The sequence below is a fragment of the Oncorhynchus nerka genome, linkage group LG28 (genome assembly GCF_034236695.1).
Source record: "Oncorhynchus nerka isolate Pitt River linkage group LG28, Oner_Uvic_2.0, whole genome shotgun sequence".
In the NCBI taxonomy this organism is placed as follows: Eukaryota; Metazoa; Chordata; class Actinopteri; order Salmoniformes; family Salmonidae; genus Oncorhynchus; species Oncorhynchus nerka.
Genome location: NC_088423.1, coordinates 51,754,521 through 51,779,872, shown reverse-complemented (window position 1 = coordinate 51,779,872; position 25,352 = coordinate 51,754,521). Strand labels below are relative to the sequence as shown.

The window sequence follows — 25,352 nt, the reverse complement described above, 5'->3', positions numbered from 1 at the left end:
CTACAGCCTATTCCCAAACGGTGTCCATTGAGAAGGAAACAGCTAAGAGTGTGGAGTTATGAAGCTCTGAAAATACTGAGATGGACATCTCTAGTAACAAAACAAACTCAAGATTCCATATGTATTTATCACACACATACCCAACACAAGTGTCCTAAACCAATATATAATACATTATTTAACATACAAAGATTGCCCTCCAGCCACTGATCCTGGCTCAGATATGCCGGTATACCTCAATCGTTCAGGTAAGGATTGGGGGGGGTTGGGTAACTGATCCTAGATCTGTGGTACCGCAAGCATTAATATTCACCTCAGTATGAAAATACAGAAAAAATCAAGAGGCAGTGCATTGATCAGCAGAAACAGACAGAAGTCAAAGTTTGAGAAACAACTCAAGTCAAAAGCATTCATGTCCTGTCCTTTTCAGAAGCAAAAGGCACACACACACTTCCTATGTACCCGTTAGTATTATGTAATTATTGTATGCAAGCCTTAAATGATCAGTTGACTTTTGCGTTCCAGCCCGAAATCAAAAAAATAATAATTCTCACACAATGCCCCATAATGACAAAATGAAAACAGGTGCTTCAACAAAGTACTGAGTAAAGGGTCTGAATACTTATGTAAATATGATCGTTTTTTATATATATATATATATATATATTTGCAAACATTTCTAAACCGTTTTTTGCTTTATCATTATGGGGTAGTGTGAAGAGTAATAAAAAAAAACTATCAATTTTAGAATAAGGCTGTAACGTAACAAAATGTGGAAAAGGTGAAGGGGTCTGAATACTTTCCGAATGCACTATAGATGGATGAGTTTTTTTATTTCTTGAAATTCAGGCTCTAACAACAACAATAAGTCAAGGTGTATAAATACTTTCTGAAGGCATTAAAATGTGCCAACATAGGATTTCTTTTCAGAAGTTTTGCAATATAATTTATGAAAATGTCCGTAATATGTCTGCCACTAACACTGGAATCAGTGTTTCACAGTATTACTTACCCGGCAGTGTTGTGATCGGCTGTGATATTCACCTATTGATTTCTCCCGCCGGAGTCAAATCTGTTTTCAAACTTGGAAAGCTGTTCTGAATTTGTGGCCGTGTCATCTAGTGTAAATCGCTAATTTCCTGGTTGCTAAAATTCTACACTACTCAACTCAATTTCAGTTTATTAATAGTCGCTATCTAGTGACATTGAAATGTAACCTGTCGTCAGCTACAGTAATGCCTTTCAGTGATATTTCTAAACTACAGGCGACTCACCACGTGGCCCAACCACTGCACTGCTGGGGAAAAATGTAGTGAAATAAGCTTGAACATTCTTGCCATTGCATCAATCAAAACAACCTTTATATAACTGAATTCTAATGTTATGATATAACTTCAAACCGGTGAAAGGAGCTTGCAGCTTTGCAACATAGAAGTTCCCCGACATAGTATCAAAAGATCCAATCCATTGTTTTATAGAATGATTCTCTCCTCTCTTTCTTCCTGGAGCATCTTGTCAATATTCTTTATTTTTTTCCCCCTTGGACTGGTTTGTCTCTGGAGGCCTGATCGAGTCATGGCAAAGTGGGCATCTACTTGGCCACCTTCCTGAGCTCTGCGAGGACCCAGATGGCCAATGAGAGCAGGGCGACAGAGCCTGACTGGTGGGTCGCTGCCAGGGGAGTGGGCACGTAAAGAAGTAGGGTACTGATGCCCAGGGCAACCTGAGGATGGAAACACAGGGACAAATTAACACCCATTGTACATACTGATTTTCAAAAGCACTCTCAAAAGCATCAGTGTAAAAGAAAGCATTGGTGTATGACGTATTGTGTGTGTGTGTGTGTGTGTGTGTGTGTACCTGCGCATAGGCCATAGCTGTAAGGCAGGATATGGCTATCTTAGCTCTCCTAGGTAGCATCATCCTCCTGGAGAACATATAGAGACCTGTGATGGCCGTCAGAGACGAGATTGCCTGGAGGGAGAGGCAGGGAGTAACAGTTACTGTTTATAGTGGTCATCTGTGGCTCAGGTGGTAGAGCACGGCGCATGCAACGCCAGGATTGTAGATTCGATTGCCGCTGGGTCTATCCATACGAAAATGTATGCATGCATGAGCGTAAGCCGCGTGGTTTTGAAAAATGTATGAAGTGCGAAATCAATCACCTACATAAATAACAGAAGTCAGATTAATAAAACGAGGCTGTGTGCGTTATGTACCAGAACTCGATGGTCAAACTGAACAGTGGTGGGGTTCTCAAAGAAGTTCTTGAGTGTTGGAGAAAAGGCCAGGAGGTCATCAGGGATCCATCTGTCTCCCATCAGAGGGAACGAGTTATACACCAACCCAGCATCCAGCCCTGCTACAAACGCACCTGTAACACAGACACACACCATCGTCAGTCATGTTAGGGTTATTATGGCTGGGATGATACCAGTATTGTGGCAAGGAAACAAAACTAGAGACGATACCAGCATGGCGATACGCATTGGTATCGTGGCAAGGAAACAAAATATGAAGCGTATTTAAAGTCTTTAGGAAAACAGCCCTAATGTTGGAAACATCATTATGTTTACATTTAAATGTTTTGTCATTTAGCAGATGCTCTTATCCAGAGTGACTTACAGAAGCAAGGGCACAACAACAGATTTTTCAACTAGTTGGCTTGAGGATTCGAACCAGCGACCTATTGGTTACTGACCCAATGCTAGGCTACCTGCCGCCCTGTTGTCATCCAGAGTCACATTTATTTATTTATTATTCCTGTGGAAAGAAATATTGCGATACTGGTCTCATCACAGCCTTGACTCTTGCCATATTTTGTTACGTTACAGCCTTATTCTAAAATGTATTAGATGCATAAAAATCCTCAGCAATCTACACACAATATCCCATAATGACAAAGCATCTTGTTTCCATTGATCATCCTTGAGATGTTTCTACATCTTGATTGGAGTCCACCTGTGGTCAATTCAATTGATGGAACATGATTTGGAAAGGCATATTCACCTGTCTATATAAAAGGTCCCACAGCTGACAGTGCATGTCAGAGCAAAAACCAAGCCAATGAGGTCAAAGGAATTGTCTGTAGAGCTATGAGACAGTAGTGTCCATCATTCTTAAATGGAAGAAGTTTGCAACCACCAAGACTCTTCCAAGAGCTGGCCGCCAGGCCAAACTGAGCAATCCGGGGAGAAGGTCCTTGGTCAGGAAGGTGACCAAGAACCCGATGGTCACTCTGACAGAGTTCTAGAGGTCCTCTGTGGAGATGGGAGTACCTTCCAGAAGGACAACCATTTCTGCAGCACTCCATAAAATCAGGCCTTTAATGGTAAATTGGCCTAACGGAATATTGGCCAAACACTATATTTACAATGACCATGAGAAACAAGATTCTCTGGTCTGACAAAACCAAGATTGAACTCTTTGGTCTGAATGCCAAACGTCACATCTGGAGAAAACCTGGCACTGTCCCTAAGGTGTAGCATGGTGGTGGCAGAATCATGTTGTAGGGATGTTTTTCAGCGGCATGGACTGAGAGACTAGTCAGGATCGAGGCAAAGATGAACGGAGCAAAGTACAGAGAGATCCTTGATGAAAACCTGCTCCAGAGCTCTCAGGACCTCAGACTGGAGTGAAAGTTCACCTTCCAACAGGACAACGACCCTAAGCACACAGCCAAGACAACGCAGGAGTGGCTTTGGGATAAGTCTCTGAATGTCCTTGAGTGGCCCAGCCAGAGCCAGGACTTAAACCTGATCGAATATCTCTGGAGAGACCTCAAAATAGCTTTGCAGCAACACTCCCCATCCAACCTGACAGAGCTTGATAGGATCTGCAGAGAAGAATGGGAGAAACTCCCCAAATACAGGTGTGCCAGGCTTGTAGCGTCATACCGAAGAAGACTCGAGGCTGTAATCGCTGCCAAAGGTGCTTCAACAAAGTACTGAGTAAAGGGTCTGAATACTTAAATGTAATATTTCCTTTTTTTATGAGCAAAAATGTATAAAATCCAGATTTGCTTTGTCATTATGGGGTATTGTGTGTAGATTGATGAGAATTCAAATAAAATTTAAATACATTTTAGAATAAGGCCTAACAAAATGTGGAAAACGTCAAGGGGTCTGAATACTTTCCGAAGGCATTGTATATACACAATCCACATCCAAACCTGCTACAACCGCCACTTTGGCACACACAGCACACACAATTACCTGAGAGTGCGGTGAGGAAGACCAATCCTGCAGTGCCCTTAGCAAACCTCCTCAGCTGGTTCAGACGCTTAGTATTAGCCAACTAGGAGTAGAGGGAGGGGACACAGATTCAAAACATGATTAATATGCAAAGTTTGAGCTTTCGCGTGTGTGCGTGTTTCAGTACCTTGTGCGGCTCGACCAGCAGTGTGAGTCCGGTCCATAGACTAGCACAGTAGAGCAGCAGAGCTGACCCTAGGTGAGCAGACAAGCGATATTGACTGACTCGGGGGACATCATAGGACTCTGGCTTCTCCTCCAGACCACTCTTCACCATGTACCAGCCCAGGAGGCCCTACAAGAGGGGAATGGAAAGACATGGGGAAACCATTTTAGACAACTTAGATTGTAGAAGCCATGTACAGCTTAGGTTCTCAGACAGTCCCAGAACATTTGTGTACTGTATCATCTGGAAGAGGCAAATCCAGACCTGCCAACCTTGAATAATTTGTATGAGTACCACTTCAGCATCGTGGCTGCTCCCCACAACTGCGCGAGCGACACTCACACTGCTCAAGTCATGGGCAAATGCACCTTTTTTTGCCTAATAATGATGTTGGCAGAAGACTGCCTCGGTAGGAATGGTAGGCTATAGAGTTATGGGTACTTGGTAATTGGCTGCTCTTCAGTAGCTAACTAGAAACACATTTAAAATGTACAATCAGGGCTCTCCCTAGGATTTTCAGACAAGGTGGTGCTGATGTAAGCCTAAGGTTGGGTAAGGGGGAGGTCCGGAGGTGGTCAGCATTTAATTATAGCAAAAGCCTTGTGTTTGGTATTTAATGAAATGAAGGTGGTCTCCATGACACTATCATAGGTAACATTTAGGGGTAATGATTATTCTAATTAATAGGTGTCTTTATGTGGATAGTCTAGTTATGTTGGGGAGAAAATTCGGAATAATTAAATTACTGGATACCATCTTGTAGTCTAGCGTACTGTAGGTTATTTGGAATATGAAGCAACTGAACTAGGTCTATATGAGCTCGTTTCAGAGCTCCATCATCTCCTTCATTTATTACGTCATTGTCTCCATCCCATCCCTGACCTGACCTAATCCATCAAGTTAGGTCTGACTACTAGGCTACCATTCATTCAACATGCCTTGTTGACATTGGTGAACTGACTATTATCACATCATTAGCAGCCTACTGTTGACATGCAGCTGTATCAAGAGGACTATATACGTCCCCAACTGTTGAACTGTCGTGTGCTCGCTCTCACTTTCTTTTTCTCCCTCTCCATCACTTCATCCTCCAACCCTCCTCCATACCTGGAAGATGACAAAATCTAGAGTCTCAGTGCGCATCCCTTCCCAGTGCCCCCCCCTCATCCCATCTTTACTCTCTTACCTGAAAGAACACAAATCCACAGAGTCCCAGTGCACGTCCCTTCATAGATCTGTTGAAGTAGCCTTTCTTCCAGAAGTAGATCGTGGGGAGGACATAGGCCAGCCCTACCAGCCTGCCCCACATCCTGTGGCCCCACTCCATGTAGAAGATGAACTTAAACTCTGGTAGAGTCATGTCATGGTTCATTCTGGAGAAAAACAGAGCGGACAGTGAGTCAACAATGAGATGAGTAGTCAAAAGTTAAGAAGTTTGCAACAAGCTTATTTGACAGAAAGGCTTGCTATTTTAGAGCGATTCCCAGGTGAAATTAAAGCTAACGCTATGGTTTGAGATAGTTAATTCTGTTAGCATTTTAAGAGGACATTTGGAGGACTTCTTTTTTTAAGGCAGGTATAAATTGAGCATTTTCACACCACTGTCGAGTATCTTAGAAAGGTCAGAAACAGGTTCTTAAAGGGATACTGCAAGATTCTAAATTTTCCCACATAACCAGTCAGGTGAACTTGTGGATACCATTTGCATGTCTCTGTGTGCAGTATGAAGGAAGTCAGAGGAAGAATGCTAGCGTACCTGTAGACTTCCAGTCATTGCTCTAACACTACTTAGCATTGGCTCGCGAAACTACTGCTAACTTCCTTCATATTGCACGCAGAGACAAAAAATGTTTTATCCACGAGTTCATCATACACGAAGTAGAAAAACAGGTGAATCTCCCAGTATCCCTTTCAAACATAATTATACATGTTCTATTGATGTAGACTTTGAGGTAGCCTAACTATCAAGACAGATACATACAGGCCAGGCACTCACATTTTGAACTCTGGGAACTGCCGGTACTTGGCAAACTCAGCCTCCCACTCGGCCCGAGTCTGAGGAGGCTTCATCTCTCTCACCAGGTGCCAGTCTACCATTGAGAGCCCTGACTCCGTCAGCCTGGATGGGGAGAACACACACAAAGAGTATCTCTCAATAAAATACAAAACATAGGAGATATGATTGCAGTGAGTCGTCTTCACAAACATTACAGCTAACTAGCTAGGTCTTGCAGCTCCAAGTAAGGCATTTATCCTGCAGGATCAATAACAAGTAGACCCATTCTTGAACACTGAAGATCCAACCAATGTGGTTACAGCTACAGTACATTGTTTCACTTCCATGATGTGTTGCTGCATTACCTTGTGACACCTCCCAACACCACTGCCCCGACCACCAGTCCACTGCAGCCCAACAGCCATCGGCCGAGGATCCGATTGGTGGCCGCGTTGGGAACTGTAGCTGGAGCTGTGTTGGCTCCTGCCTCTGCTGTGATGGAGTGCTGGCTTCTCTTCGCCAGCCATTGCCGCAAATGAGGAGTCCGCTGTTGTTATGGAAGAGAGGGATGTTAGACCTTCAGCTATACACGGAGTGTACAAAACATTAGGAAATTCCTGCTCTTTCCATGACAGACTGACGAGGTGAAAGCTATGATCCCTTATTGATGTTACCTGTTAAAATCCACTTAAAAAAAAAAAATCAGTGTAGATGAAGGAGAGGAGACAGGTTAAAGTTTGTGTATGTGTGCCATTCCGAGAGTGAATGGCTAAGACAAAAGTTAAGTGCCTTCGAACGGGGTATGGTAGTTGGTGCCAGGCGCACCTGTTTGAGTGTGTCAAGAACTGCAAAACTGCTTGGTTTTTCACACTCAACAGTTGATCATCTGTATCAAGAATGGTCCACCATCCAAAGGACATCCAGCCAACTTGACAACTGTGGGAAGCATTGGTGTCAACATGGGCCTGTGGAAGGCTTTTGACACCTTGTAGAGTCCATGACAACTCAATATTAGGAAGGTGTTCCAAATGTTTTGTACACTCAGTACATACCATGGACAATTGTATGAATGTATACTGCGTTTTATTTTTTTACCCCCTTTTTCTCCCCAATTTCGTGATCTTGTCTCATCCCTGCAAGGTCGAGTCATGCGTCCTCCGAAACATGACCCGCCAAGCCGTGCTGCTTCTTAACACCCGCTCGTTTAACCCGGAAGCCAGCCAATGTGTCGGAGGAAACACTGACGACCGAAGTCAGCTTGCAGGCGCCCGGCCCACCACAAGGAGTCGCTAGAGCACGATGAGCAAAGTAAAGCCCTCCGGCCAAACCCTCCCCTCATTGAGACGACGCTGGGCCAATTGTACGCCGCCCTATGGAACTCCCGGTCACAGCCGGCTGTAACACACCCTGGGATTAAACCCCAGGCTGTAGTGATGCCTCAACAATGCGATGCAGTGCCTTAGACCACTGCACCACTCGGGAGGCCCCTGTTTCTCATACTAAGATGGACCAAGATGTGTTGTTTTTGCACATATTTGTTCATTGGTTTTGCAACAGTCGGTTGGATTGGTCAGTTCATTAATTTTGCAATACGTTGTTGCCATTGATTAAAAGAGCAAGAATTGGATGCACTGTCCAACTTGTTTTGGTAAACAATATAAGTGAACAAAACAATTATCAGTTGGTTGCATAAATAATAATGACTAAATATTACATGAAATGGACATTAAGTCCAAATGGAAACCCCTTTCTTAATATGTATTGGCAATAATTAAGTTAATAGTGAGGCATGGAAAAATACTGTGGATGTTTAAAATATGAGTAGTTATGATGATTTGAGCTATGCTTCTTCAGCAGTGGAATAAAAACAATTAGCACTTGAATGTTGTAATAAAAATACTGTGTAAATACTGGAGTGATGCATGATTGTTAATAAAATTGTTCATAGAATCATTTTTTTTATATACTGTGTCCATGCGTATAGGCAACAAGTACATTGAAATTAAATCGTTTTCAAGTCATTGAAACAACGACCTGAAAACTGTGTCCTTTTAACTTTCACTGTCAACCAAAACTGAGCGTAGATTGAACGTCAGGCAGTTGTCTTTACAACATGTTTTTCTAGGTGGGATGCCTCTACTGCCATTCATTCCCATTAGACTGGTTTTGGATTTCTCCCTGACCGAGATGGCTACCATTTTCACCCCATTATGGAACTTTGAGGGTTTATGACCGTGTTTAATAGGATGCGGTAAGTGAACATTCCTTTCGTAGGAAGGCTGGGGGCAATTTCATGAGTTACGACGTAGAATCCGTCGTGTGATTAGTTCAGCCTGCAGATTCATACTACAGCTATGTTTGTATTGGTAGTGGTATGAGGTGGGATTATGCCGGTCATTGTTTAACTAGCTACATGTCTAAACAAAAGACTCGACTTCACCAGATGATTACATGGCCCATCAAGTTAGCCAGGTGTGTCTGGGGGTGATTACAGCCATCTACTGTATTTCATGAACATGTGTACATGTCTAGACAATGGGAACCCAGCCACTTAGCTAAATGTTGGTGGTTATAGCATTTACTTCATATGACGGAAGTTTAGATACACTGAGTATAAATGTATTTGGCTAAGGTGTTTCACAATTCCTGACATTACATCCCAGTAAATATTCCCTGTTTTAGGTCCGTTTGGATCACCACTTTATTTTAAGAATCTCAAATGTCAGAAAAATAGTAGAGAGAATGATTTATTTCAGCTTTTATTTCATTCATCACATTCCCAGTGGGTCAGAAGTTTACATGCTACCAAATACTAATTCAGTGTATTGCCGTTAAATTGCTTAACTTGGGTCAAACGTGTCAGGTAGCTTTCCACAAGCTTCCCACAATAAGTTGGGTGAATTTTGGACCATTCCTCCAGACAAAGCTGGTGTAACTGAGTCAGGCCTCCTTGCTCCCACACACTTTTCAGTTCTGCCCACACATTTTCTATGGGATTGAGGTCAGGGCTTTGTGATGGCCACTCCAATACCTTAACTTTGTTGTCCTTAAGCCAGTTTGCCACAACTTTGGAAGTATGCTTGGGGTCTATGTCCATTTGGAAGACCCATTTGCGACCAAGTTAACTTCCTGACTGATGTCTTGAGATGTTGCTTCCATATATCCACATACTTTTCCTTCCTCATGAAGCCATCTATTTTATGAAGTGCACCAGTCCCTCCTGCAGCAAAGAATTCCCACAACATGATGCAGCCACCCCCGGGCTTCACGGTTGGGATGGCTTTCTTCGGCTTGCAAGCCTCCCCCTTTTTCCTCCAAACATAACGATGGTCATTACGGCCAAACAGTTATATATTTTTTCCATTAAACCAGAGGACATTTCTCCAAAAAGTACAATCTTTGTCCCCATGTGCTGTTGCAAACCGTAGTCTGGATTTTTTATGGCGGCTTTGGAGCAGTGGCTTCTTCCTTGCCGAGCGGCCTTTCAGGCTAAGTCGATATAGGACTCGTTTTACTGTGGATATAGATACTTTGTACCTGTTTCCGCCAGCTTCTTCACAAGGTCCTTTGCTGTAGTTCTGGGATTGATTTGCACTTTTCACACCAAAGTACGATCATCTCTAGGCGACAGAACACATCTCCTTCCTGAGCGGTATGACAGCTGCCTGGTCCCATGGCGTTTATACTTGAGTACTATTGTTGATACAGATGAACGTGGTACTTTCTGGCGTTTGGTAATTGCTCCCAAGGATGAACCAGGTCTTCAAAAAATTTTCTGAGGTCTTGGCTGATGTCTTTTGATTTTCCAGTGATGTCAAGCAAAGAGGCACTGAGTTTGAAGGTAGGCCTTGAAATACATCCACAGGTACACCTCCAATTGACTCAAATGATGTTAATTAGCCTATCAGAAGCTTCTAAAGCCATGACATAATTGTCTGGAATTTTCCAAGCTGTTTAAAGTCAGTCAACTTACTGTATGTAAACTTCTGACCCACTGGAATTGTGATACAGTGAATTAAGTGAAATAATCTGTCTGTAAACAATTGTTGGAAAAATAACTTGTGTCATGCACAAAGTAGATGTCCTAACGGACTTGCCAAAACTATAGTTTGTTAACAAGAAATGTGTGAAGTGGTTGTAAAAAGAGTTTTAATGACTCCAACCTAAGTGTATGTAAACTTCCGACTTCAACTGTATATGACCTGCAGTCAGATTAGGATGTAGGCTAAGGGCTAGCTAAAGTGTATTTTTACCTGCAGTTTTTCCCTTATTGTAGGCTACTACTTTTACCACTTTTAGCTTTGAAATCTTTGGTTGTTTACTAAACTACTCACTCTGTTTAGCACATGGTCTCACATGTGAATCCTTAAAGAGACGGGTTGGGCTAAGGCTTAAGAGCGTGTGAATGATGCTGAATGGGTGTAGACAAAGAAGAGCGCTCTAGTAGATGTACCAAAACATTCAAGGACCATTTTCTCAAAAGCGGGGTTACAAGTTAATCAACTTTCAAAGTAGAATTATTTTCCCATTGTTCATCAACTGCAGTGTATGATATACCATTTTCTAGCTCGGCGTCTCCACTTTTATCCAATGTAAAAATAAATCGAAAATGTTGCTACATAAGATCAAGGCGGTCGGTCACATTTACTCTCGTCCATCTGACTGCGCAATCCACTAATGCTTGCTCTAGAATGTCGTAAAAATAATAATAATTTAACCTTTAGAGCAAATTCTTATTTTACAATGACGGCCTACCCCGGCCAAGCCCTAACCCGGACGACGCTGGGCCAATTGTCCTCCGCCCTATGGGACTCCCAATCACGGCCGGTTGTGATAGAGCCTGGAATCAAACCATGGTCTGTAGTGACGCCTCTAGCACTGAGATGCAGTGCCTTAGACCGTGTGCCACCAGTTCTTTAAAAAAGTAAGACTTGTTTCTGTGCAAAATATCCTTATTGTTCCAAATGAAATACCTATGCTAGGAGAAATTGTTTATATATTAACGACCACACTAAGAATACTTGTCTTTGAAAAGCAGATCATTTTGTAGGAATCTTATCAATGTTATAGTTACAAAGTAACATGAAATTGAAGCCACCAAAACGGGAGAAGATGAGGGATGAAATTCCAAATTGAAGTAGGATTCTTTAAGAAATGTTTAGCCCAATGTATCTTAAAAGTATTAAAGAAAAAATTGAGACCACCATATTCATATGTGTTCATAACAACAGATTTCCTAATATAATGTGTACGATTTTTCCAGATGAAGTTGCAAAGCATCTGGACAACCGCTTTACCTATACTTGTAGGGACTGGGCTGCATAAGGAAGTCTTGAAATACCTTCAGCTTTAGAAAGCAATACTTGACCTTTCAAGGATAAATCCCTTTGCAACCTATGGTTCATCTTCTTTTATTTTTTTTCAATAATAGGTATGACATTTCATGAGCATCTTTCCTATTGATCCTTAGATATGGTAATCAAGGTATGTTACTTTTTCCTTGACTGGAACATTGCATTTAGAGGGTATCACAGTTTTTAACAGCAAACAATTCACACTTAAGGTTTAGGCAAAGACCAGACACTTTGGAAAAAATATTTATCATATCGACTGCTCTAGGAATCTGGTCAGCATCTTTCAAAAAGAGGGTGGTGTCATCTGCAAGTTGACTTATGATAATATCTCTGTCAGCAATAGAGATCCCTTTTATATTGCTGGATTTAACAGAACTTGTAAGAAGTTGGGTTGCAAGCAGGAAGAGATAAGGCGAAATTGGGCAACCTTGCCTAATTCCTCTTTTCAAATAAAATCTAGGAGAAGTGCCATGCTTTAATTTAATGGAACTGTTCCCATTCATATAAAAAGTTAATAGTGCTACAAAATAATTCCCCCAAACAAAATTTCAAGGGAGAGAAATAGAAACACATGTTCCACTGTATTGAAGGCTTTATAAAAGTCTAAGAAGACAAAACTATCTTTGAAGATTAGATCAGAATAGTCAATAAGGTAACACCAATAACACCAGTTGGATATATGTCTATTTCACATGAAGCCAGATTGGGTCTCATATATAATTGAGTCCAATACTGCCTTCATTCTTTTTGCAAATATAGAGGCTAATATTTTGTAGTAATTATTGAGTAGACAGACTGGACACCAATTATTGAGGAGAATTAAGTCTTTATTGGGCTTAGATATTAATGTAATCAGACCTTGAGTCAAACTGGGAGGGAAAGCATTATTTGCAATGTTTTCAGAAAAGACCTCCAACAGATAGGGCTAACTGTTGAGAAAAGGTTTTGTAAAACTCAGCAGATATAGCATCAGTCCCAGGAGACTTATTATTTTTAAGGTGTTCAATAGAATAAATGACCTCTTCAACTATAATAGGGTCATCACACTGTTCCTTCTCACCCTCCCCAATTGATTTCACATTCCCCAGAGAGTCAACAAAAGAGTTGAGGAAACCTCACAATACATAGAACTATATAAATTAAATTACTGTAGAAGTTGCAACTAAAGTTAGATGATCCCAAATTAATCTGTGATGAGAAAAGTAACATTTCATTGTATTATTTTTAGAGTGGTATTTTTCTAACCTGAAAAAAATATGAATTTTGTTCACCCTCTAGCCATTTCTTCCTAGATCTGACAAAGGCTCCCTCTGCTTTAAGTTAATAGATATCTTCCAACTTGTGTTGTAACTCAGAACATATTTGTCCTCTGAGAGACTTTCAACAGGCTTTTGAACAAGACAGGTGATATTTGTAATTACACTTCTTCAGCTCTCCTCTTCTTGGCAAGAATACTCCCATAGTTTCGTAAATATTTTCCAACCTCCTATTTAAAAAATCTCCCAGTTATTACTGTATGAATTGTAATTTATAGCTTTGTTCCAGAAGTATGTGATTAAATTGTTTATCTCCATCTTGACCAACTCATGTTTTAAAATAGAGCCATTTAGCTTCCAGTAGGATGCTCTGCCAAGGCCATAATCAGAGATTAAAAGTTGAATGTCAATATAAATAGCTCTATGATCAGTAAGGGGAGTGGCAAGGATGTTAACAGAACTACCCTGTTAAAACTTCTTAGGGCTGAGATCCCGTTAACGGGATTGATATGACAACAGCCAGTGAAAGTGCAGGGCGCCAAATTCAAAACAAGAAATCTCATAAATAAATTCCTCAAACATACAAGTATCTTATACCATTTTAAAGGTAATCTTGTTGTTAATCCAACCAGTGTACGATTTCAAATAGGCTTTACAGCGAAAGCACCACAAACGATTATGTTAGGTCAGCACCTATTCACAGAAAAACACAGACATATTTCCAGCCAAAGAGTGGAGTCACAAAATTTGAAATAGAATTAATCACTAACCTTTGATGATCTTCATCAGGTGACACTCATAGGACTTCATGTTACACAATACATGTGTGTTTTGTTCAATAAAGTTTGTTTATACAATAAACAAAAGAATCGCAGTATACATTGGCACGTTATGTTCAGTAGTTCCAAAAACATCCGGTGATTTTGCAGAGAGCCACATCAATTTACAGAAATACTCATTAGAAATGTTGATGAAAATACAAGTGTTATTATACATGGAAATATTGATAAACTTCTCCTTAACCTTTTGGCGCACCGATTCCTTTAGCGGGATCCTTATCGTCAACATCCGGTGAATTGCAGAGCACCGATTTCAAATTAAATTACTACAAATATTTAATTTTCATTAAATCACATGCAATATACCAAAACACAGCTTAGCTTGTTGTTAATCCACTTGGCGTGTCAGATTTCAAAAAAACTTTACAGTGAAAGCAAATTATGTGAGGACAGCTTTCAGCATACAAAACATTACAAACAGCTAGCAGCAAAGTAGATTCCAAATAGTATCCGTAAAGTTCGTGGAAACATGTCAAACGTTTTTTTATAATCAATCCTCAGGTTGTTTTTACAACAAATAATCGATAATATTTCAAACCGACGGTAAACTTTTCAATACAAGAGAGAAAGAAAAGGTCTCGCTCCAGTGGCGCGCGCATGAACAAATCTAAGGACATCTAGCTATCCACTGACGCGATGTGATCATTCTCGCTCATTTTTCATAATAAAAGCCTGAAACTGTCCAAAGACTAATCACACCCTGTGGAAGCCATAGGGAAAGGAATCTGGTTGATATCCCTTGAAATGGAGGATAGGCTTGCAATGGAACAGAGTAGTTTCAGAAAAACAGCACTTCCTGGTTGGATGCGTCCATTGAAATTATTCTTTAGAGTGATAACTCCAGCAGAGAGTTCAGAACCATGAGAGCCATACATAATTTCCCCACTGAGACCTCCAGAAGTTGACGTCGGTAGAAACTGAATAAGACTCTTGAACAAAAACATAAATCTGTTTTAAATAAAAATAAGGCTTTCGACTTTACATTATTTCTTAACTCCCTAGCTTTATTGAGAGAAACTATAGACAACGACAAAGTGGAGTACAGAACAGAAACAACAATCCCAAATCGAGTAAGAATGAAAAGAAACCAGCATTGCACACCATATAGATATAAATGATTGAGTGAGAATAGTTTAGCATAACAAAGATAACTGCCAGAACAAGAAACAACTGCTCACTGCCTATACTGCAGGTAAAAATATCAGAAGTGAGAGAACAAATCAAATAGTAAATATCCATTACTCCAGCAGTCCTGTGCAGTTAGAATGAAAGTTAAAAAACCTTAGAGCCAGGAGTGGGATCTGATCACAGAGCTAGCTATCTAGGTAGCCTATGTTGATCACCAGGCACAGTCTGTGACAGTCCTCATGGAGGAAGGTTGATTTCGGATCCGTTGATGAAAGCACACCCTCTGATGAAGTAAGCCGCTTTCCCCTCTTTTCGTGATTTTTCCACAGCTAGCCACAGTTTCTCTCTCTGTCTGCCTTCAAGAGGTATTCAGCAAAAGGCTGTTGTCACGTAGGAAGGTAGATTTATTGGCTGCTTTCCAAGTGGCATCCCTGTAGATCCATGACGTGAACTGGAGAATGACACCTCTGGGCATGGAGTCACCCTACCTTCTCGTGTCGAGGCAATCTAGTGTCGACAACATCTGCTAGCTTAGCCTTCTCCTTGGGTAGGATAGCTTGGCAGACTTTGATGGTCTCTTGCCACACGTTCTTCCCATCTGCCTCGGGAACTCCATAATCTCAGAATCCACCGTCTGGAGTAGCTTTCGAGTTCCGCGATTCTTCTTTAGCACAAGTCCATCTTTCCCTCCTTTTTGACACGCTTTCGATGTGGGCGACTTTCTTAACATCCTTGATTTCCATGCATGCAAAGTCAACTGTTTTTTTTAAGCCCTCTATTTCATTGAGTTGTCACCGGCCATTTTCTCTATGGCATCAGCCTTGCATTGATGAGCCTGGAAAGAGTGGCGATAACATCATTATTGGCAGTGGCATCTGGGCCCAGTTCAAACATGCCTTTCTTGGAAGCTGAAGGTTTGCTTGGGATTATAGGCAAAGAAGGAAAATCCTCATCTGACACGGTAAGTGTCAGAGTCTGTCAGGCCAGTATAGTTGTGGCAGTTTACATTTACCTCCTGTATAACGACATTGGATGATGCCTGAGCATTGCTAGCGGAGGAGGTAGCCAAGATTTCTCTTTGAGACAATTTGGAAAATATCATCTTAAATCATCAATAACCTGGTGTTTTTAGCAAGAAAATTATTAATTTGGTAGTTCAAAATAATGTACGGATATTAGAAGCATGTCTATCTAATACATTTAATGACAAACCATCTAACTACTTGGTTAAACATATGAATTACCTGTTGCACAACGTTACGTTCGGCGCAGGTGTTGGAAACTGGTTTGCCATACACATGTGCAACATGTAGTTCATATGTTTAACCAAGTAGTTAGATAGTTTGTCATTAAATGAATTAGATAGACATGCTTCTAATATCTGTACATTACTGACTCGTGACTGACAATTGTGAAAAAAGTTAGCTAAAACGAGATGAAGTCAGACCATCTACTTAAATAGGCAATAGAAGAAGAAAAAGCCTGTCTATTATGTTCATTTGATTGGGTTAAGACGAACCGTCACTCCAAAATTAGCGGACCAATGGATACTCATTGGCTACGCCTCCCTCTAAACCCCGCCCTTCACGGGAAAATAATGACAAAACTCGCAATCGAAAAGACTGGCAGTGAAAGCAAAGATACGAGTGGCGTAACCAAAAGGTAGTACATGCAGGCAAGGGCGTAGGCAAAATGTATTTAATAGGATCGATTGCTGGGAAAGTTTAACCTAAAACGATTTTTGCATTCGTTTTCAAATATTTTTTAATCATGTCGGAGTTTTGCTCTCGCTTTAAAATAATTTGCATTCAACATACTTATTTAAACCGTCATCATATGTTTACATTCTCAACTTTATTTTTCATGTTCACGATTTATTTCGTTTTAATTCAATACATTTGGCGTTAAATTGACCCCATAAATGTCATCGTCACAACATTGCAGTTAAAAACGACTGCCTACCAGCACCGATTTCTGAATGCTAGCTATATACCAGTTTATATGAACTGGACTTAGAAGTAACTTCTAAATCTGAAAATGAACAACTTCTAAATGTTTTTCAGCGAAAAACAGCCACATATCCAAATTGGACTTTAGTAACCACATTGTGGGCGTGTTACAATACATCAATCATGACGAATATCCACTTTGTTAGATCAGTTGTTTAATGTGCTTCAATCGAGCGTCCTTGTTCTATACCACACGGTCTGCGTTACATTGCCCTCTTTTAGCTACCGCATCTACTTGTATGCTTCCTTCACCTTTGAGTGAAATGTATGCCTAGTTTTTTTTTAAAACAGGGAACTCGAAACTCCGATGTCAGTGCGTTCAAGACAACTGGGAACTCCGTGGAAAAACCAGGTCCGACTGGGAACAATAGTTTTGAACGGTCATTCAACCCAGAATTCCAAGTCGGGAAATCGGGCATCTTTCTTGAGCTCCGACTTTCCGACCTAAAAAAAATCACTGGCGTCATGATTTGACCTTTTTTCCCCGAGTTCCAAGTTGCCTTGAAAACAGCAAGACATGAAAACCACTTTCCGACATGATGCAGGTTAGTCAGTCACGATAACGTTAGCAGCTTGCTAGCTAGCCCATTTCCTCCACTTACATTGCTCTGCTGAAATCCTCTCCCAGCATTTCGACAGCCACACGACACCAACGTCCGTAACGAAGGGAGCAGCATCCTTATTTAAAATGGTCCTCTCACGCAACAGCGGTAGGAAGACTGGGCATCGATAAAAAAAAAACGTTACACAACCGTAAGTGTTTCCTAACAGAGACATGCAATTCAACTCTGACCTCTGACGTCACATCGAGGCTATACAAATAACATTTTACAGTTGTACTTTTTAAAACATTTTTAATATCACAAACATACATGTATAAATTGATACTTGTGGATTAAAAACCCATATTCAATCAACTCATTCTATGATTGACGTTTCACCAGGACGATTAATCGATCACAGATAGGGCAAGATAGATGAGCGTGACCGATGGCCGAATGAAGGGTTGGTTCTTGACAACAAGTGAATGCTGAAACGGTGGAGAGTTGACACGCACACAGAACAAGGAGCTAGTAATACAAATATTTGACTGACGGGTAGGTGAACACCGAAGTCGAAACTTGAAATAGCTTAAAAGTTTGGTATTTGTCGACATATGCTGTGTGAATCGATTTTGAGTAACGTTACACCAGTCTGGCATTTCATGGAAACAATATTTCTCTCCGTGTGTGCGTAGGATGGCAGAGGGCTTTTTGATGGAGGTGTGTGTGGACAGTGTGGAGTCTGCCATCAACGCCGAGAGGGGAGGTAGGCTATGCTGCTGTAATGCTATAGTGTAAACTAACCTCCCCTAAGTGAAGTTGACTTTAGACCAGGACTCTTCCATACTGTTCCTGGAGAGCTATCCTCCTGTAGGTTTTCAATCCAATCCCAGCTGTAACTAACCTGATTCAGTTTATCAACCAGCTAATTATTAGAATCAGGTGCATTAGATTAGGGTTGGCTGTGTGCTTGCCGAAGAGGAGTAGACTTGTGACGCTGAAAACCGTTTAAATGTTCTTTACCTCATCAAAAACATAAAGTTGGCCCTTGTTTGAGTGTGAGAAAGGTCTTGACAACACACTTGGGTTGGAAATGGCAGCCAGTACTGTGGACGAAATGGAGGAAAGGTTGGAGAAGCAACAGCTGTGCTGGAATGCGAACAATATGGGTGTCAGTTCTGATGATATGGAGCGGGAGGATGAGGGTCAAGGAAGAAGAGATATCATAAAGAAGGCCATGGTAGGAAGCAAGAGTAATAATGTGTTGGAGTGGAAAGTGGTGATGGTGTTTGGTGAGACCACAGGGTCTCATTTACACCATATCCGACTAACCAATGTTGTAGAGAGAGGTGAAGTCAAACTAGCCCAGTTCGTTGGAAAAGGTAGATTGATAATATTTTGTGTTAGTTCAGCAAGGGAAGATCGTGCCAATAGTAAAAGAGACGATTAAAAGCCATGTCCCTGGTGCTTATGCTAGGTTGAGTGAGTGATCACTGGGGTTCCAATATCTATGTCCATAGATTATATTAATGTGAAGGGAGGCAGTGATTGAGGCCAAAAGGTTGATCAGTAGGAAAGCAGGTCAAAGATGTAAAAGTGTATCAGTGCTGCTGAGGTTTGAGGTTTTGCCTGGACAAGTACAGATAGGATTCCTTAGTTTTAATGTCAGAGAATTTGTCGCCATTCCCATTGCAGTGTTTTAAATGTCAAAGAATGGGACATGTAGCTGATCCGTGTAAAGGAAAGAAAATATGTGCCAAGTGTGTAGGGGAACGTGAATGTGGGACCAATGTGAAGGTTAAGTGTTGTAATTGTGGAGGGGAACATAGTGCAGTATTCGGTGGATACCAGGTGCAGAGAGGTTGAGATATATCATCAGTCATGATGTATCATATGCAGAGACAAAGACAGATTGGTGGAACTACAGTGCGGACTGATGGAGCTTCCATGGCTGCTCCTGTACTAAGTGTACCTACTGTCGGGGCTGGTGCTTCTGCTGGTCCTGGCATGGTTTGCAATTATGAATGTGCTTTGATAGTGACTAAAGTTAACTTCATAGCTTTCATTGGTAAGGTTGTCAACACGACTCGGGTTGTGGAAAGCAGAAATGCCAGGTTGAAGGTTATAGTGGCACTCACTGTCATTGAGGGTACTTGTAGGAGTACAACTTCCATTAGCATTACGTCACTACATGCCGCACCCACTAGCATTACGTCATTACATGCACGCTAGCTAATATACGCTAGTACTAGCTAGTGTGCATGTAATGCTTCTAGTGACGTAATGCTAGTGGGTGCGGCATGTATTGATGTAATGCTAGCTAGCTAGGTAGTGTGTACTTGCTAGCGTGTGCTACCTAGCTTGTGCTAGCTAGAATGTACAACGCTAGCTAGCTAGCACACGTCTGTTGAAGCCAGACCCTATTGAACCCAGCTCTCACGTGGCTTAACTTGGTGGGCGAGATATGTAGTTGATCATCACTACACACCGTGGGTCGTCATTAACCAAGAATTTGTGCTTAACTGACTTGCCTAGTTTAGACCCTACACCAATCTGCTCCCGAGTGACACAGTGGTCTAAGACACTGCATTTCAGTGCAAGAGGCGTCACTGCAGTACCTGGTTCGAATCCAGGGCGGCGCACAATTGGCCCAGCTTTGTCCGGAGTAGGCAGTCATTGTAAATAAGAATTTGTTCTTAACTGACTTTCTTAGTTAAATCAAAATAAATACTTGGTGTATGTCTGTAACCCACAGGTGCTGGTCGGCTGGAGCTGTGTTCTAGTCTGCTAGAAGGAGGAATCACGCCCAGTATAGGTGAGGGTGAGACCCACAGCCTGTATATGGGTAAACCCATACAGATCTCAATTCATGTTTATGGGTGTCTGTCAACGGATGGCATAAAAGATTGCGTTCATGTAGCGCTTTTCACTGTCTCAAAGTGCTTTATGTTGAATGACTGTAGTGTTTTCACATGATAATGAAAAGGCACATTTGTCTTCACTTTTGTGTTGTAACCTCTCTTTCTCTGCATCACTTGGTTTGGCCCAGGTCTGCTGCAGGTGGTGAAGCAGTATGTGCGAATCCCGGTCTATGCCATGATCCGTCCACGCGGGGGGGATTTCCTGTACTCTGACCGCGAGGTGGAGGTGATGAAAAAGGACATTGAGTTGGTGAGGAGTCATGGGGCAGATGGACTGGTGCTGGGAGCTCTGACTGAGGATGGGAGAGTAGACGCTGAACTCTGTATGGAATTGCTAGGTAGGAGTGTGTGTGAATTCATGCAATTTAAGTGGGCACAGAGTCTTGGCCCTGCCATCTGAGATTCCTGGGATCCTTAAGCGAGGGTTTGAAAATCGACAAACTGTCAGTGATGCGGATTATAATTTAATCAAATGTATTCCTTTATTCCCTCTCCACCAGCTGTTTCTCGTCCTCTACCTGTTACTTTTCACAGAGGTAAAACAGCTTCCTATGGTTTCATGACTGTTTGGTCTGGTCTTGGTGACATTTATGTTAAGACAGACTGACACATGAAAGAAATTGACCCCAACCCTGACCTTTTATTGCTGTGTTTTAGCCTTTGACATGGTGCACGACCCCATGGTTACCTTGGAGACGCTGGTGTCTTTGGGGTTTGAGCGTGTTCTGACCAGCGGATGTGACTGTTCAGCTCTGGAGGGACTGCCTCTCATCAAACGCCTGGTGGAACAGGTGAGTCTGGAACAATAGGCAGGGATCCAATCCTAAAACTTACTCCTCCTACCCAGTTCCAAAACAACCCCAAACCACCATACACACAGGGTGCACCTCAATAGTCTGAAGAGACTTTCTCGCCTAATGTGCTCCCATTCACCTTCGAAGAAATAGGTTTCAAAACTAATTTCACACCTTATTCATCCTACCTATCATGTCAGCTGTCTTGCCCCTCTGTCCCCTTACATGTTTTCTGATCTGTCCTTTGCTACTTTTTCACCAATCCTATCTTTTCATCCAACAGGCTAAAGGGAGAATAACCATTATGCCTGGTAAGTTCCCTACATTCGTTTAAGTCAAGTGAATTCCCCTTTTCAGCTGATTTATCACTGGATACTGCATACAAGTCTGCAGTAACAATGTACCTAATGTTCTTATCTTTTTTTAATATGTGTGTCTGTTCTAGGAGGGGGTATTACAGAGCGGAATCTCCAAAGGATTCTAGAAAGTTCTGGGGTTCTGGAGTTCCATTGTTCTGCTCGCTCCAGTAAGGACTCTGCCATGAAGTTCAGGTGAGTCCTTGCCATGAAGCAAGCCCATTTACCCATAAAGCACTTGTGACAATGCTTTTAGTTAAAAGCGCTACATAAATTAAATTAGTACTTCATTTATTAGTTCTGTCTGCTCTCCCCTGCAGAAACTCCTGTGTGAACATGGGCGCCTCGCTGACAGCTCCCGAGTATGGCCTGAAGGTGGCAGACGTGAGCAAAGTCCGCTCTCTGAACGCTATAGCCAAGAACACCCTGTAGTGACGACAAGCACATACACACCTGAACTCCCTGTATGGCTGCTGGACAGCTGTCCTCAGCCCCTTTGGGTAGCTGGTCCTCCTGCTCCTATTGAGCCTGACCCCAAAATAGTGTACTATATAAGGAATAGTTCAGAGGCTCTCTTACACTGTTCCTGGATGGCTACCATCCTGTAGGTCTTCCCTCCAACCCTAATCTAGCTCACCTAATGCTAATAATGAGCTGGTTTATAAGCTGAATCAGGTAAACTACAACTGGGTTTCGGTTGAAAAACTACAGGAGGGTAGCTGTCCAGGAACAGGGTTGGAGTACCCTGGAATACGGTGTAAGTTGGAAGCTAATCAATTAATTTTTGTAGTAATTTCTAAAAGTGAGGTCATGTTTAAACAATGACTAAATAAAAAGGTGTATATAGGCTATCATCAAATCCCTTAGGCATTGTAAGATGTGTGAGGTTTCATACAGCTTTGTATTCACAATAGTTGATTAGGCATTGAATTACACAATCGCAGAATCCTGTTTCCTGGAGGTTCAGCTTGATATCATTACTTGATTGTTATGTGGAGAGTTCCCCTCCATATAATGAAAAGTGATTTGAATATTGGGGAAAGCGCAATAAATCCAATTATTATTACAGAGTTATTGATAGAAAAGAGAGACCTGCACACTGTTAATGTGGAAAAAGACATGTGTTTTTTAAAACATGTTTAAAATGTTCTTAGGGAGCGTTGAAATTTACACAATTGTCACCTGGAGGAAAATGGGGGAGGGTCATGCTTTTCATATTTCAATCAGGGAGTATTTTTAAATTGTAAAAAATATATATAGTCCAGGGGAGGGTCATGTCATTTGTAATCGATTAAATGTCATATTGCTCAATGTTTGGGAATTAGTTGCTTATTATATCTCGACGTGTGCCCGACGCTGCCCCTCATTCCTGATTCCAGTGTTGTAGTACTGGAGTCCGGTCTAGAGACCACATTTTGAGCGTCTGGGTCTTGTCTCGATATCGGATACATTTGTCATTTCTACCCGAGACTTTATTTTACTTTTTTACATTTTATTTCACCTTTTATTTAACCAGGTAGGCCAGTTGAGAACAAGTTCTCATTTACAACTGCGACCTGGCCAAGATAAAGCAAAGCAGTGTGACCCAAACAACAACAGTTACACATGGGATAAACAAACAGTTAATAACACAATAGAAAATTCTGTATACAGTGTGTGCAAATGAAGTAAGGAGGTAAGGCAATAAATAGGCCAATAGTGGCAAAGTAATTACAATTTAGCCATTTACACTGGAGTGATATGTGCAGATGAGGATGTGGAAGTAGAAATACTGGTGTGCAAAAGAGCAGAAAAACATATTGGTAGGTAGTTGGTTAGATGGGCTGTGTACAGCTGCAGCGATCGGTAAGCTTCTCTGACAGCTGATGCTTAAATTTAGTGAGGGAGATATGTCTCCAACATGCAGATTTTATTGGAGGACCAAAAAAAGCTGATACTGATTAATTGGCCAATTTTTTAAAAATGTATTTATTTGTAATAATGACAATTACAACTACTGAATGAACACTTGTTTTAACTTAATATAATACATCAATAAAATCAAGTTAGCCTCAAATAAATAATGAAACATGTTCAATTTGGTTTAAATAATGCAAAAACAAAGTGTTGGAGAAGTAAAAGTGCAATATGTGCCATGTAAGAAAGCTAACGTTTAAGTTCCTTTGTCAGAACATGAGAACGAACATATGAAAGCTGGTGGTTCCTTTTAACATGAGTCTTCAATATTCCCAGGGAAGAAGTTTCAGGTTGTAGTTATCATAGGAATTATATCATTAACCTTTGACTCTCTCTCTCTCTCTACCATTTGTATTTCATTAACCTTTGACTATTGGATGTTCTTATAGGCACTTTAGTATTGCCAGTGTAACAGTATAGCTTCTGTCACTCTCCTCGCTCGAACCAGCAACAAAACGACAATTAGCGCGCGCTAACTAGCTAGCCACCCATTTCACTTCGGTTACACCAGCCTCATCTCGGGAGTTGATAGGCTTGAAGTCATAAACAGCGCAATGCTTGATGCACAACGAAGAGCTGCTGGCAAAATGCATGAAAGTGCTGTTTGAATTTATGTTTATGCGCCTGCTTCTGCCTACCACCGCTCAGTCAGATACTCCTATGCTCAGTCAGATTATATGCAACACGCTAGATAATATCTAGTAATATCATCAACCATGTGTAGTTAACTAGTGAGTGATTGTTTTTTAAGAAATTTAATGCTAGCTAGCAACTTACCTTTGATTACTGCATTCGCGTAACAGTCTCCTTGTGGAATGCAACGAGAGAGGCAGATTGTTATTGCGTTGGACTAGTTAACTGTAAGGTTGCAAGATTGGATCCCCCGAGCTGACAAGGTGAAAATCTATCGTTCTGCCCCTGAACAAGGCCGTTAACCCACGGTTCCTAGGCAGTCATTGAAAATAAGAATGTGTCCTTAACCTCTTAGTCCGCCCCATCCCGCATGCGGTATCGTTACTACAGCCTCAAGCTCATTAGCATAATGCAACGTTAGCGATTTTTAAAAATCGCAAATGAAACGAAATAAATGCCTGTTCTCAAGCTTAGCCTTTTCTTAACAATCCTGTCGTCTCAGATTTTCAAAATATGCTTTAGAACCAGAGAAAATCACTAATTTGTGTAAGAGTGGTGATAGCTAGCTTAGCGTTAGCATTTAGCACGCAACATATTCACAAAAACCAGCCAAGGAATCAAATAAAATAATTTACCTTTGAAGAACTTCAGATGTTTCAATGAGGAGACTCTCAGTTACATAGCAGATGTCCAGTTTTTCCTGAAAGATTCTTGTGTAGGACACATCGTTCCCTTTTGTTACTATGCATATGGCTACCGAAACTAACCGAAAATTCAGTCACCTACATGTCAAACTTTTTTCCGAATTAACTCCATAATATCGACTGAAACATGGAAAACGTTGTTTGAATCAATCCTGAAGGTGGTTTGTCATATTTCTCTCCATTGAAAGCACCGTCCTTGTAGCCTGGTTTGTTCTGAGATTTGAATGGAAAAATACCGGGACCTGACTTTTGCGCACCAATTGGCACGCAGACACCTAGCGGGACACCTGGTAAATGTAGTCTCTTATGGTCAATCTTCCAATGATATGCCTACAAATACGTCACAATGCTGCAGAGACCTTGGGGAAACAAGAGAAAGAGTCCGTTTATTCCTGTCGCATTCACAGCCATATAAGGCGATCATGGAAAACGTAGCCTCAGAAAT

General features: G+C 41.4%; 2 protein-coding genes across 4 annotated transcripts; one reads left to right on the top strand and one right to left on the bottom strand.

Moving 5' to 3' along the window:
- Positions 1–107: 107 nt before the first annotated feature.
- Positions 108–17,694, bottom strand: LOC115113400 (heme A synthase COX15). The gene is made up of 9 exons (XM_029640987.2): positions 17,604–17,694; positions 6,781–6,962; positions 6,416–6,538; positions 5,606–5,792; positions 4,381–4,548; positions 4,215–4,296; positions 2,220–2,374; positions 1,861–1,974; positions 108–1,723 (listed from the first exon to the last, which is right to left on the bottom strand). Exons 1-9 carry the CDS (start codon positions 17,676–17,678, stop codon positions 1,592–1,594), a joined length of 1,218 nt encoding a protein of 405 aa, XP_029496847.1. The 5' UTR covers positions 17,679–17,694; the 3' UTR covers positions 108–1,591.
- On the top strand, positions 16,581–22,925 carry cutc (cutC copper transporter homolog (E. coli)). 3 transcript variants are annotated; one of them, XM_065012878.1, is made up of 10 exons: positions 16,639–16,654; positions 17,946–18,098; positions 18,239–18,309; positions 20,299–20,358; positions 20,593–20,802; positions 20,965–21,000; positions 21,122–21,255; positions 21,542–21,569; positions 21,704–21,809; positions 21,935–22,925. In XM_065012878.1, the coding sequence occupies exons 3-10, from the start codon at positions 18,240–18,242 to the stop codon at positions 22,044–22,046; spliced, it is 756 nt and encodes a 251-aa protein (XP_064868950.1). In that variant the 5' UTR covers positions 16,639–16,654; positions 17,946–18,098; position 18,239; the 3' UTR covers positions 22,047–22,925. The 3 variants fall into 3 exon arrangements, with proteins under 3 accessions (XP_029496848.2, XP_064868950.1, XP_029496849.1); XM_029640989.2 differs by lacking the exon at positions 16,639–16,654 and adding an exon at positions 17,664–17,754; XM_029640988.2 differs by lacking the exon at positions 17,946–18,098 and having other exon boundaries at positions 16,581–16,654.
- Positions 22,926–25,352: the final 2,427 nt, after the last annotated feature.